This window comes from Podarcis pityusensis (genome assembly GCF_964106645.2).
Source record: "Podarcis pityusensis genome assembly, chromosome: 7".
Lineage (NCBI taxonomy): Eukaryota > Metazoa > Chordata > Lepidosauria > Squamata > Lacertidae > Podarcis > Podarcis pityusensis.
In genome coordinates, this window is record NC_138031.1 from 87,261,716 (window position 1) to 87,275,831 (window position 14,116).

A 14,116-nucleotide genomic window follows, 5' to 3' on the forward strand; every position below is an offset into this window, starting at 1 on the left:
ATATTCTCAATGTACAAACCTGTATAAGTTTACATGTTATAAATTGTTTCATAGCTAATTATTTTTGCTGAACATTAAGGTCTCTAATTTCAAATGAAACTTTGTGATTCCAAAGTATTGTCACTACACAGTAATAGATATAACAACAAATGAGATTTGCAGCACAGACATGTCTACTCAGAAGTAAGCTCCACTGAGTTGAATGAGACTTACTCCTATCACTAGGAAGAATTATATTCACCAATCTGAGACTCAGCGTTTGAGTTTTTTCTCTTTCTTTCTTTCTTTCTTTCTTTCTTTCTTTCTTTCACATCCTGCCTTATAGGAAACAAACTGATCCTCCCACGGCAGTTCACAATAAACATCAACCTATGTTGTTGCTGCTGCTGTTTTTTAAAAACCTCACAACCAAGAAACAATATAAAACTATTAAAAGCCATCAGGATCCTTCCCACCAGGCAGCTGGTGGTAGAAAAGCCTTGTGGTGGTGAGATCAGAGGGGGGTAATCCCAGTTGGAGCAGATCTGAGGTTGTGGTCATGGAATTTATTTTATTTTGAAGCAAAGTTAAAAGAAAAGATCACTAAAGAAATAAACTCACAGATAAATTATTGTATTAAATCTGGCTACTTTTGCAGAGTACCAAGATTCTTGGGTACAGCACTCAATAACAACACTCTATCATAGTAATACTTGTTAGCTATTTGTTGTAGCTGTGAAGAACAAATTTTCAAACTTTTAGAAATTACGCTAAATACAGTGAACCGTGTACCAATATAAAAGTCTTCAGTGTGTGCTTTCTCTCTCTCTATATATGTGAAACTTCTTCCATCTAGGCAGTCTCAGCATAGGGTTGTTCAGGGAAGGAGTGTTTAAATGTGCAGCATGAGCAACAGACTGAAAAATTTCCTTATGGGCAGCCTTTCTGTTTCTTGCAGCAAAACATGTTCAAGGCTGCTTCAGATCCTCTAGTTTCTAATGAAAGCAATGTGAATCTTAGGTCTTCTTTAAATTGGTAGATGCCAAGGTTGGGGCAGCCTGATACCAGTTCAGATTTCTGGTGTCTATGATATAAAGTCAAAGGAGATGCTCTGCATTCTAAAGCCATCATCTGCAGTTCATATGCCTGTCTAATATTGCAAAGTGCTGAAAATTTAGATGTGGCTCAGCTGCCAGGGCCCTTGCTGAGATTTCAAATTAAAATGTGGGAGTGGCCTGTATACTCTTCAAGAGAATTGGATCCCCCCCCCCCAAATATATTTAGTTAGCTAGTTATTTTATAGACCACTTCATATTTCAGCAGAAATCTCTAAGCAGTTCACGTGTCACAAAAAAAGGGGTACAGTGGTACCTTGGTTTATGAACTTAATCCGTTCCGGAAGTCCGTTCTTAAATCAAAGCATTCTTAAACCAAGGCGTGTTTTCCCATAGCAGCGGGGGACTCAATTTACAAATGGAACACACTCAACAGGAAGCGGAACATGTTCTGCTTCCAAGGCAAAGTTCACAAACCGAAACACCTACTTCCAGGTTTGCATCATTCTTAATCCAAGTTGTTCATAAACTAAGCTGTTCTTAAACCAAGGTGCCACTGTATTGGTATAAGAAATCAGTAGCTGAAGGTGGGACTACTCACCTGACCTCTCTCTGGCTGAGTCGCTGCTGCATTCAGGGATGGCAAGCAGGCAGGGTGAGGCCAACGTGGTACAAACACCATGGCAGGAGCAATGGATTGGCTCCAGCAGCGCATTTGCACTGCACCAACCTCTCTGCCACCTCTCTGCCCCTCCCCACCCTGGTTCTCAGCAGGAACTCAGCTGGAGAGAGGTCAGTTGTGGTGACACAGCCCCCGCATTCAAAACGAAACTCTGATGATACTATATGGCTAATAATTATTCCACCTACAGCTCATCTTTGTAGCATAGATCTTTTCCGATCGCAAACCAGGCAGAGAGAAAAGGTTTGGGGACTGGCATCTACAAACTGGTGAAAAGGCACTTGCTTTCCCTGTTTCCAGCTTTGCATGTCCTGAGTATAGAGAGATACTCTAACATGTCAAGTGAGAAAAAGGCTTCTCATCTTACTGGGATTTGCCCATTTAAGCCGCTTTGAGCATTTTGAAAAGCAAGGTATGGGTTTGAGGGCCTAATGTGTGCCTGCAAATCCTGACAGCCAAAGTATAAACCTCCTGAGTGCTTATATACTTGAAAGGTAACACAGTAGTCAAGCCATATAATCCTCAGGTATATTCACACCTGAGGCTGAAAGTGAAGTCTACAGTCCCTTTCAGTTCTCTGGCATCAAAATGAATAGCAGGAGAGAGGCTATAAGGCCTTTAAGCCTGATATTTGAAAACACTCTTTTTAAGGCTAGGTTTGATACCCACTTTTTGGAATGGAATTTAAGCTGTAAATTGCTTAGGATGTCTTAGAAATCTTGATCGTCACATAGGTCATTATTGAAATTTCCTTCCTGGTCCTAAAGTGGGCACGAGTTTTTCTTTCACCATTTGTCAGGCAGTAGATGCCAGCAGTGACAGATGATAAGAATCTCTGGTTTTGGTGCCTTCATTTCTGAGTGAAGGCCAGATCCTGATCCATCCAGCGCCTCTACTTGGTTGGATGACACACAGAGGACTCTGGGAAGTAAAAGAGGGAACTATTGTTGTTTTTTTGTGTGTGTGTTTGCTAAATCCTAAAGGGAGGAGTTATGTAGAACACCCGGTCAGTTTTCAGATGCCAGCAAGCCCAAAAGTAAAATGAAACCACCACTTCACATAGAACAATCTCTTCTACACAAGATCCCTGCATTGGTGATAATGCCGCATTCTAAGCATCTTAATCCCTCGCAGGATTACTGATAGCCCCTTCTTAAGACATGTGTTGGCTTGCAAAATATGTTGGATGGCAAGCATCAACAGAAGGACACAGAGCACAGCGGTGATTTGCCAGTGCAGCCGTGGTACATCAGCTGCACCAGCAAATTCACATTGCATCACAAATGTTAAAAGTAGGACAAAATGAAAAATGAAAAGAATGAATGCATCTGAGCATTTGCTATATGCACCGCCACAGAAGGCACAGAACTCATAATACGTTTGATTGCTATTCTTAAATGAATGGCGAAAGAAGTGAAACAAGTGAACATGAGTAAGTAAAAGGTGAGAATAGGTATAAATGCTCCATTCTTGCTGCCTGCAACATTTAGACTGCAATCCTATGCATGCCTACTCCAAAGTAAACCTACTGAGGTAAACAGGGTGTGTTTGGATTGCTGCCTGATTGCACTGTAGCACACCTTTTAGGCATAGCTGTCAACCTTCCCTTTTTTTGCGGGAAATTCCCTTATTCCAGCGCCGTTTCCTGCTGCTTCACGCTGCTATCCCGGATTGTTAGTATCCTGTAGACTGTCTCCGGGACAGGTGAGGCTGCTGATCCCTTATTTTCAAATCTGAAAGCTGACAGCTATGCTTTTAGGGCATATTATTTCATTTATTGGTTCAAATTTCACAGCACAGCAAAAGCTTACCTTTCATACTTTAAAGTGCATTACTCCTTTATTCCTATAGCTGTGTTCAAATAGAGGAGGTTAGACTCTTATTGTGGAATAAATCAGAAGTTCATGGGCAGTGACCCCCCCCCCCCATTAGCCTCCTTGTTAGTTCATACCGCTTTTTTGTGAAATAGCTTTAAAAGTGAAGTAGAATTCATATGGGCTGAAAAGTTACTCTAAGGGTGTGAAAGAATTGAATTGATTTGTAAGACTCTAAAATAAGGGCCTGATAAAAATTTATGCACAGGTATGTGCAACAAACTTCAGCTGCTGGTTTGGTTGCAAAAACCCCCCCAAAACAAACCCACACAGATCCAAAGGGATCATTTTCAGTGGGTGATGAAAGGGTTAAGCAGTCCTCCCTCCTCCTGCTTCTGTGCTCTAAGTTGTCACTTCCTAAAGCAGCTTTTCTGCAACAAAAGCAGCCTTGAGAGTTTTGTGACACTTGTTTGCCCATGACAAGGCCTTCAGACAGAGCTTTTCATGCCAGACAAGGTAACTGCCTTAAATTAGAAAGTATGTATGCATATACAAAAAGACAATAATGTGTGTGTGTGTGTATCTGATTCTAATTCTATATAAACCAAAATATTCCATATACCTAAAATATGTGATTACTGCCTATAGTGAAGGGCTAATGTACTTCATTACAAAACTTCGGTTTGGGAGGGGATCATTTTCAAGGTCATAATCTTCTCTCTTTTATGAAATTGTAACTTAATATTATGCATGTGTACCCAACAAGTGTAACTTGAGAATTATTTGGCACAGACTACGAACCATGCCTTCATGGATGTTTATAATTTATATTGCCTTATCTGCAGTCATTCCTTACTCAGACCCTCCATTCCCAGGGATACTATTCAGTCTCTCACCCCATTCACACTGGGCTGTGCAAGTCTGACCCCCATCCAATTCAGGGCCTGATTTGGTGATCTGGATCCAGCCCTGATTAATTTTGGATCAATCTGAGCCCAGTGCAACCTGATCTGGGACTGGAAATCAAAACCTTGTGTTCATGTTCACTTAAACTCTGAAATCAAAATGGCCATTATTTTTTTGTTTTTTTTCACGTAGGTGTATGATTTTGGGAGACATGGTAGCCTCCCAAGAGAGGATTAGCCTTGCCAAATTTCAGACAGTCATTTTCTGCTTGTGTTTAAGTTTGTATTCCCCCCCAAAAAAGAAACTAATTTTATTAAGACTGTACTGCACTGATGTATGTAATATTACCCTGTATGTGTGCTGCTTGCTCACTGACTGTGTACAATGAAGTCACAAGACTTAGAGACAAACACAGAAGACTAAGTATTAATACAGAAAACAGAACACAGCTGTAAATAAAATGCAAACCTAACCTTAAAAACTAGGGCCAAAATTTGGGGTAGCAGGGAAAACAATTGGTTATTTTGTGGAAGGCTGGGACTGGATTGATTGGGAAAGGATGGGAGACAAATAGGTATGCGAGATGCTAAGCCAATACTTCAGCTGGTAGAGGAGCTGCAACAAGCAAGCCATTGGCACTCTACTCTCGTATAAAATGCCCCAACGAGAGAGACACAGTTGTTGAAGAACCTCGTTTCAGACAACATGGAGGCAGATACGCCAAACAAACAAACAACCATGACTGGCATTAGAGACCAGATCTACCATTTCTAGGAAATCTGGTGACTGAGTGGATGTGAGACATTGTTAGACCTGGCCTCTAAGAAAATTATTTGCTTCTCTGTTGTTTCTCAGTGGGTGAATCTGCATCTAAACACCACCTGTTCACTCACAGTTGTAGCCCCCCATTCTTTCCCTGGTTTTTTTTTATCTCTCCCAGCTTTTAACCAGGTGTACTTCTGCTCCAATTGACTTGACAGTCCCTGCATTTCCTTAAAGCAAAACCCCAACATGCCAGGCTCACAACACTGGGCTACACCTTCATGGTGGCCATATGCTACTCTAAGCCTGCCTCCACCCAGCAAATGTGTATACTAACACTGAGTCACTTTGCAGGGTCAACATAACCCATGCTTTATCAGCATCATTCCTACCCTCTGCAATATAAGCATAATAATTATGGCCTTTTTTGCATTGGCATTAGCCCAGTAATGTTTTTAATGCTCACTAACTCACAAAAATTCCTGCCAACCTAGCAGTTTGAAAGCACGTCAAAGTGCAAGTAGATATATAGGTACCGCTCCGGCGGGAAGGTAAACGGCATTTCCGTGCGCTGCTCTGGTTCACCAGAAGTGGCTTAGTCATGCTTGCCACATGACCCGGAAACTGTACGCTGGTTCCCTCAGCCAATAAAGCAAGATGAGCACCGCAACCCCAGAGTCGGTCACGACTGGACCTAATGGTCAGGGGTCCCTTTACCTTTAACTCAGAAAAATAATTTTTGTATGAAATAAGATATGAGTCAGAAAGATCTTTGCTGCTGCCTTTGTCTTTGAGCTACTACACCTCAACCACAGCAACACTACAATTCAGGATAGCAGAATTGCTTTCTGTGGGGCAGCAATTGCTTCTCCACCATTAAAGACTATCAGAAAAGTCTTAAGAACAAACCAAGATGTTCCTGTTTTGAAGACTATATAATTCATGTTTCATTCAAACCTTCTCTTTGTCTGATTGGCTAGATCTTCTTTCCTAAAAGTCAGTTATTGCTGACACTTCATTCATTGACCAAAAGTACTGAAACGCAGGAGCAGGCTAGTCTGTCATAAAAACCAATGGGCGAGCATAGTGCCTGCAGATGGTGTCTCATATCTCGTGTCCCTCAAGTGCTAGAGACATTCTTTTTAAAAAAGGAAAAGAAAGCTGAGAAACTGGAGATTGTGGCTTATTCAGGGGGGGGTGGGCAATTGCCCTCCCTGCCTTCCCTGCAGACACCCATGCAGGCAACCCATTTCTCCCCAGCAAGTAATCACTTCAAACCATTGGTTCATCTGCACAGCTTCTGATAGCAGAGAGGCTGGGTCTAGACACATCAAAGAAGCATTTCAGCTAAACGCGTTGTAAATTTAAACAGGGAAATCTGGTAGAGAAAAACCGGACTCCACAATGTTATATTGCATATACAACGCATATAAATTGCTTCTTCTTTACCAGTGTAGCTGAGTCCTGGATACTCTCATACTCCTCTGCTGTTCTTAGAGGCTCCAGTAGCCAAAAGATACACAGTTGTTCAGTTTCTCTTCCACTGTCTTCTGGTTAGTTGTGTGCGTTCTGTGACTTCTAAATGCTACCAGAGTTAAGAGATGTTGGACTGTAATACTGGGCTGAGAGCGAGGTATATGTAGATATATTTCCTTTGACCACTTTACCAACAAAAAATGGAACTCAGCAAGTGTTTCCACTGTGGGTCAACATGAATTTTCTGCAGTATTTGAAGGACATTTGTGAGTATGAAAAGACGCCACTGACATAGTGCCAAAAAAGAGAAAAGAAAGAAAGTAGATCAATATATATACAATGTGTACATTGTTTTATGTGTTATATTTATTATTTTATGTAGACATAATTACATACTTTAAACAACTGCAGTACATTTCATCATAGTGGGGCAGGGTGACCATGTGACCTGAATGCCGGCTTACTCCGCTGTTCAGGTGTTAAGCGTTGATGGGCAACTTCAAGGCCCCTCCTTTCTCTTCTCAGGGTTGTTTATCTTTAAACCAGATAGCCCTTCAAATAGAGAGGTTCCTCAAATGCAAGACCGCTCTCTCTAAAGTAGGACACATGACCACTCTAGGAACATGAGACCTCTGTGGTATGGAAGAACTGCTATGCTCTTGCTTGAATGCTGTCATGCATCGGGTATTCTACAAATAGTTGTTCAAAAAAGAAGCAGGTTTTTGAGATTATTAGAAAACATGGAAGAGATGTCTTGGAAAGAAAAAGGAACCCAGTGTGAATTGTTTTTTGTTGGATTTGATTCACATAGACAGGAAATAGTAAAAGCAAAGGTTTGGAGAGAAGTAGAATATCTACACCTAATGTTGGGTTAGGAGTACAGATTTTAGTGTATAAATCAGGAAAAGAGCCCATTGGGTTCCAGTCTTCTAGTGAGAGGGTTGGTATATTCAGAATTCATATTCTTAAACTGATATGTTTTTAACCACTCATTGTTTTTATGTCATTTGCAGAAGCTGAGGAGCTGTATCAGAAGAGAGTTCTAACCATAACTGGGATTTGTGTTGCATTGCTTGTTGTGGGAATAGTGTGTGTGGTAGCCTACTGTAAAACCAAGTGAGTGACATTTATTAGTAGTAAAGAGAGTTTTTATAATGCATGGACAGTTTATGCCGATCTTAAAGTTCCAGTTGTTACCAGCCTAAAATACTGTTGTGTGTAACCTGAGCTCTGAGTGGCGTCACTGCAGGGATTCCAGCACTTACCCAAGGATCAGTTTCACTGGACACATCGGGTTTTATTTACACCTATATGCAACCTTACTAAGCTTTAGGGAGGAAAAGGAAGGGAGTGGATCTGCTGTTTTCAACAACTGATGTAACATGCAGTTCCAGAGTGCTTTCAGATAGTGCTTTCAGCATAGCTACATGGGAGGAGGCTAGAGCAGTGTCCACTTGCCAGGACAGGAATGGGGCCGAGTGAGGCGGAAGTGAGGTCATGGGAGCTCTGGGTTCTTCTTGTTGGTCCCACAAGTGGGTGAATGCTACCACCCACTGGGAGCTCTCCCCACCTCATTGCCACCTTGCTCCACTTCCATTCCTCAGGGATCAGCACCAGGGCTGCTACTCTGATACCCTCAGGTGCCATTGTTGGGACCCATGGAAAGTTACATTGTTAACAATTTTAGAAATATAGGCAAAAAGCTGTTGAAGTGTGAATTAGAAAATCTTTAAAGAAAACAAAACAAAAAAACTGATAAAGTGGTGCAAACCAGGACAGTAATAGTAAAACTTTACTGAAGTGTAGATATTATTATTATTATCATCATCATCATCATCATCATCATCATTTACTAATTATTACTATTTTTTCAGCTGCTTTATCTTGCTCAAGGCAACCCAAAGTGATTTACAACCAAACAAAAAACCCCACATAGAGACATTGAGACCACATGTAAGCCAATAGGTTCCCTCTCTCAATACATCAATGCACACGTTGAAAACCATGCCTTAGTCTAACGAGAACAACAAGGCAGGAGAGTAGTGCTAAGAACAATTCCCAGCTGAAGTAATTGTACTACTGTTCTCTTCATGCATCTCCAGTGTCTTACCTAATCTGATAAAGTTCCCATATGCAAACTGCAAAGATTGAGCACAAGCCAAAATTCTATAATTCCCAGCCGCTTGTCCAAAGGGGGACCCTGTCTACCTTGGCACAAGAATGCAATAACAAGAGCTGACCATTGTCAAACTTTGTATTCCCCTATTCTTTTTTTAAAAAAAATGTTGATTTTGTTTTCAAAGGTTTACATACTTTGCCATCAACAATACGTTTAATTATTCCTTTGACTTCCCATCCCTCCCACCATGATGTTCTGTGCTTATCTTTTAATGCTGTGTATTTTAACTTATGACACTCCATATATACATCCTAAGTTACTGGCATTAATGTCTTTCTACTGTTGCTCATATTTCAAATCCTACTGGCATTTTCATGCAATTACAATAGTTCTTTAGATATTCTACAAAAGGTTTCCAATCCTCAAAGAACATTTCATCATTTTATTCCTGTATTCGTAACTGAATATCTTTTCAGGATGAAGGCAAGCATCAGTAAAATGTATTAATCTGTTTAACTCTTTAGAAAACAGAGAAATCAAATGCATAACCATTTGCGGCAAAATATGTGTCCAGCCCATCAGAACAGGAACCTTGCAAATGGCCCTAGTCACCCCCGGCTGGACCCTGAGGAAATTCAGATGGCTGATGTAAGTAGCTTTTTAAAAAAAATTCAGGGTGTGGGAACCTCTGAAATGGCAATGGGGGGAGGGGATAGATCAAGGACAGAGAGGGAAATGGTCATTTCCTCCTCCTCCTGCTCCTGCTCCCCCCTCCCCCGGTTCTATTTCTATTTCTCTTCTTCACTTTCTCCCTCTTTTCCCTCCCTTGGCTTTTCCAGAGGCACTTCATGTAGTAGTTTATTGGTGGGGCTCTCAGCTGCTTCACTAAGAGCTGCTGTATGTGAGGAAGGGGGAAAAGGACACTGAGAGACAAAGGCACAGAGGCTGCTACTTCATAGCAAGCAGCAGTGGGCAAGCAGCAGCCCAGATGGTCTACGAACACACCTGGTGTGTTGCCCAGGGATGGGGGAGAAATTTCATTGCATTTAGAGGCGGAGCCATCCAATTCACACTTTCTAGAACAATCTGAGAACCAAAACACAGCACCTTCCTTCAAAATTGGCAATTAACTGAATTTTGTGATATATTTCTCCAATCAAACAGTGTTTTACAAATATGCATATATTCACAGTAAGGTTTGCATTAAAAAGGAGCCTGTTAGTGGAAATAACATAAAAATGCATCGTATTAGGACAAAGCGCTTGCAAAAGTGTGGGCATTATGTAAAACCGCATTTTTAAAAGTCGGTTTGGAGAAACTCACACAAAAATGCCGAATAATTTTCATTGCTGTGGAAATGTGGAGAACTGAATTTAAGATTGGAAAAATGAGATATGGAGATCACTGGAATTTGCAGGTCCTTCCATCCTTTGTGCTGCCCACTTTGACAGCCACGGTGTGTCTTCAGGCTGCCCCCACCGCTGCTTTGCAATGCCTTCCAGTAAGGATAACGGGGGAGGGCCTTCGTCATGCAGCAGCCCCCACCTTTGGCTCAATTAATTGGAGGAGTCCAGTTTGCTGTTATAGTTGTTTCTTTTAAAAATTACAAGTTAATCTTATTGCTTTTTGTCATATGCAGCCCTGTCCTGGGCTTAAAGGCTGGGTAGGAATTAAACATGATAATAACTGTTAGCTTCATTTGGGTAGTCTGAGATGAGCGTCTGTGCATTTCAGTTGGTGCTATTTGGTGTGTGGAAAGGGGTTTCATTCCTCACTGGCTTAGTATTTAAGCAAGACTTAAACGTCTCTAAAGAGATTGGTTTTTTGCTCAGGTGATGCAACTATTGCTCTTATATGCAAGTTGTCTCCTCCGGTGATATGTGTTGCTCTGCATCTTTAGTGTTCTGTGCTTTGCTGCTGGGGAGATGCCAGCCCAGAGATTAGCATTACAAGGTCATAAGCTTTTAAAAGCAATCATAAGCAGCACTTCCAGGCAGGCTAATTGTTTTGGAGGTTCTGAAATTGAAGAACAAAAGTCAAGCATATTTAGGGCGATCTGAATTGGCTGGCCTAATTCTTATCCTCTGTAAATGGAAGCATAATGTAGTATGGTTTATAACAAGCCTATAAATAAAACAATGTTTTCAGCTTAAAATTGATGTCAGATAATTTGTGACTTTCCGCCCAGTATATGTCGAAAAACGTTCCTGCTACTGAGCATGTCATACGAAGGGAAACGGAGACCACTTTTTCAGGGAGCCATTCCTGCTCACCATCCCACCCGTGCTCCACAGGGACTCCGACTTCAAGGCAAAGGTACTTCACACCCCAGCTTCAAAACTCAGTTTTGTCTCAACTTACCTGCATAGTGATCTGTGCATATGCAGACATCTGGGAGTGCAGAAAAGCCCTTCAGTTAATGGCATGATGGAAATGTTCCTTGCAGGCCTGTGGCCTCATTTGCAACAGTTTAGTTTCAGTAATTGACTTTTGCTTGTGCCTGTGACATTTTGCTTTCAGATCTCACCTGCCTCATGCTAGCAGGGTCCTCTTATCTTTCTAGAGACAGGCAGTCAGGAAGGAAGGGGTGAGCAGCCTGGCTCTCTCTCTCAAAATCAGTTGTGCCCCTTTGAGTATTTCTGTCCAGCTCTGAGTGGGTTTGAGCAGTAAGAAGGAGTGGTGAAAGGGGTGAGGTGGGTCCCCCAACAAAATGCTCCACATGGAACTTTGTGCTCTTAACCCCTTGACCACAAACTTGACATGAGCCAACAGTGTGACGCGGCAGCTAAAAAAGCCAATGCAATTCTGGGCTGCATCAATAGGAGTATAGCATCTAGATCAAGGGAAGTAATAGTGCCACTGTATTCTGCTCTGGTCAGACCTCACCTGGAGTACTGTGTCCAGTTCTGGGCACCACAGTTCAAGAAGGACACTGACAAACTGGAACGTGTCCAGAGGAGGGCAACCAAAATGGTCCAAGGCCTGGAAACGATGCCTTATGAGGAACGGCTAAGGGAGCTGGGCATGTTTAGCCTGGAGAAGAGGAGGTTAAGGGGTGATATGATAGCCATGTTCAAATATATAAAAGGATGTCACATAGAGGAGGGAGAAAGGTTGTTTTCTGCTGCTCCAGAGAAGCGGACACGGAGCAATGGATCCAAACTACAAGAAAGAAGATTCCACCTAAACATTAGGAAGAACTTCCTGACAGTAAGAGCTGTTGGACAGTGGAATTTGCTGCCAAGGAGTGGGGTGGAGTCTCCTTCTTTGGAGGTCTTTAAGCAGAGGCTTGACAACCATATGTCAGGAGTGCTCTGATGGTGTTTCCTGCTTGGCAGGGGGTTGGACTCGATGGCCCTTGTGGTCTCTTCCAACTCTATGATTCTATGATTCTATGATTCCTGCATGCCCATGTATAAGTAGAAACACAAGGTACAGCTGCATTCATTACCAGCCTCCTTTCTAGCCCATCCTCTTTCTCCCAGAAGCTTAGAGCTGCATACCTGGGCTTAGCCCATTTTATTCTCTCACAAGTCAAGCCTGCTAAGTAATTTGTGTGGATCCATGCAGTATGAGGCTGCTGGGAGGGATCCAAAGTCACTTGCTCTGGTTTGATCCACAGACATGGAAGCCACGCTTGGAGCTTGGAGCAGACAGAAAGCCTGACTTCGGACTGTCAGTCTGGGATTATGCTGTCTTCAGTGGGGACCAGCAAATGCAACAGCCCTGCCTGCGTGGAGGCTCGCGCTCGGAGGGAGGCTGCCTATGCTAGCGAGGAGCAAAGGAGGCCCATGATGCAATACAGAGACTCCGTGGATTCCCTTCGAGACTCGCCACATAGTGAGAGGTCTCGTTTTCTGCTGTTATTCTCGCTTGCTGTTCCCACTTGCTTGTCAATATGGATGGTGTTTCACAGACCTGAAAAGCAGAGAAAAGTCCCCCCTCACACAATGTCCAGTCTCTCTCATGAAACAGTGAGAGAGAAGGAGGGGGATGGTGAGAGCTTTGAGCATCAATTCCAGAGTCAAGATGAATAAGCTGAGTTAAAGGGTTTTTTTTGTTTTTGTTTTGCAACACACACACACACACACACACACACACACATTAAAAGTCCATGTGGCATAATGGCTAAGGGCTCGTCCACACTTTTGCTCTGCATTTCTAGGTCTGGGCTTTCCAGGTCTGTGTCCGACAGTTTTGTTTGTTTGCCCCATTGCTTTCCCTGCGAAAACCTTGCTGCTTAATGCTGAATTGGAGTAAATGGCATTCTGCGGAAAATTTGAATTGCCATTTGCTCTGATTCAGCAATAAAGAGCAGATTTTCCTAGGGAAAGCAGTGGGATGACGAGGACAACAACACTTGGACACAGACCGGGAAAGTGAAGACCTGTGCCTAGAAAGTGTGGCGCAAAAGGTAAATGTGAATGAGCCCTAAGCGTCTGGATTAGGAGGCCCATGGTTAAAATTTGCCATAAATCCACTAGATAGCTGTAATCTGTTCCAGCCTCACCATATGCAGACTGGGGGAAACAGCACTGACTTGCTTTGCAGGTCTGCTGCTGTTGCAGAATTATGACGATATAATCTAGATGAAGTGGTTTGCATGCTGTAAAGCACCACTGTGATCAAAGCCTGCCCCAAAGCAGGAGCTTGCCATGTGCTTAGTTCTTTGACTCTTCACACATCTTCCTCACTGATCTCTTTCCCATTTCCTCCACCGCTGCCACGTGACTTCCATCTTAGGCTCACACAGAACTGGAAACTGAACAAATGACAGCAACAGCCAGGCACCATTACTTTCTTCAGTTGGTGTCCTCGAAAATGCTAGAGAACATACTGCTGTAATGAACTACGTTGTGGCTAATCCACATCTGACAGAAACAATGTTGAGGATTAAACTGCAATGATGTGCACACTTGAGTGAAACCTAGAGAACCTACCATACTTTCAATAAACACACATAGCAATCCACCCCATGGGATAAAGAGGCTACGATAATAGGAAGGACATTTAAGTAGAGGAGAGAGGCATGTTTGGGTTTTAAATGCACTGGATAGTGGTCAGCAGAATAACATAATTCACCAGAGAAAGTAGAAATGGTTGATTTTCTTGGTCTGAGCATAAGTGCAAGTTGTTTGGGAAGAGTGATCGCAAGGGTCTGATCTCTGACAATAGGCAGCGCCAGATGCTTCGAGCAAATAAATAACATAATTTTACTATCATTTTCCCCAGAGCTTGTTATGTAGTGTTTTGTCCTCATGATTTTGAAATATTCCTTGTTAGGAGGATCATCTTGCATTGTTTCAGATACATGTTTAGGAGT

The 14,116-nt window shown here is 42.4% G+C and overlaps 1 protein-coding gene across 4 annotated transcripts in view; it reads left to right on the plus strand.

The window, feature by feature from the left end:
* The window catches only part of NRG2 (neuregulin 2), a 145,350-nt gene that overhangs the window by 127,792 nt on the left and 3,442 nt on the right, over positions 1-14,116 (plus strand). For all 4 annotated transcript variants that reach the window (XM_081015165.1, XM_081015164.1, XM_081015166.1 and 1 more), the window contains 4 exons: positions 7,688-7,790; positions 9,318-9,441; positions 10,982-11,109; positions 12,416-12,640. In XM_081015165.1, the coding sequence (XP_080871291.1) occupies positions 7,688-7,790; positions 9,318-9,441; positions 10,982-11,109; positions 12,416-12,640 (580 nt within the window). The remainder of the gene's footprint in view (positions 1-7,687; positions 7,791-9,317; positions 9,442-10,981; positions 11,110-12,415; positions 12,641-14,116) is intronic.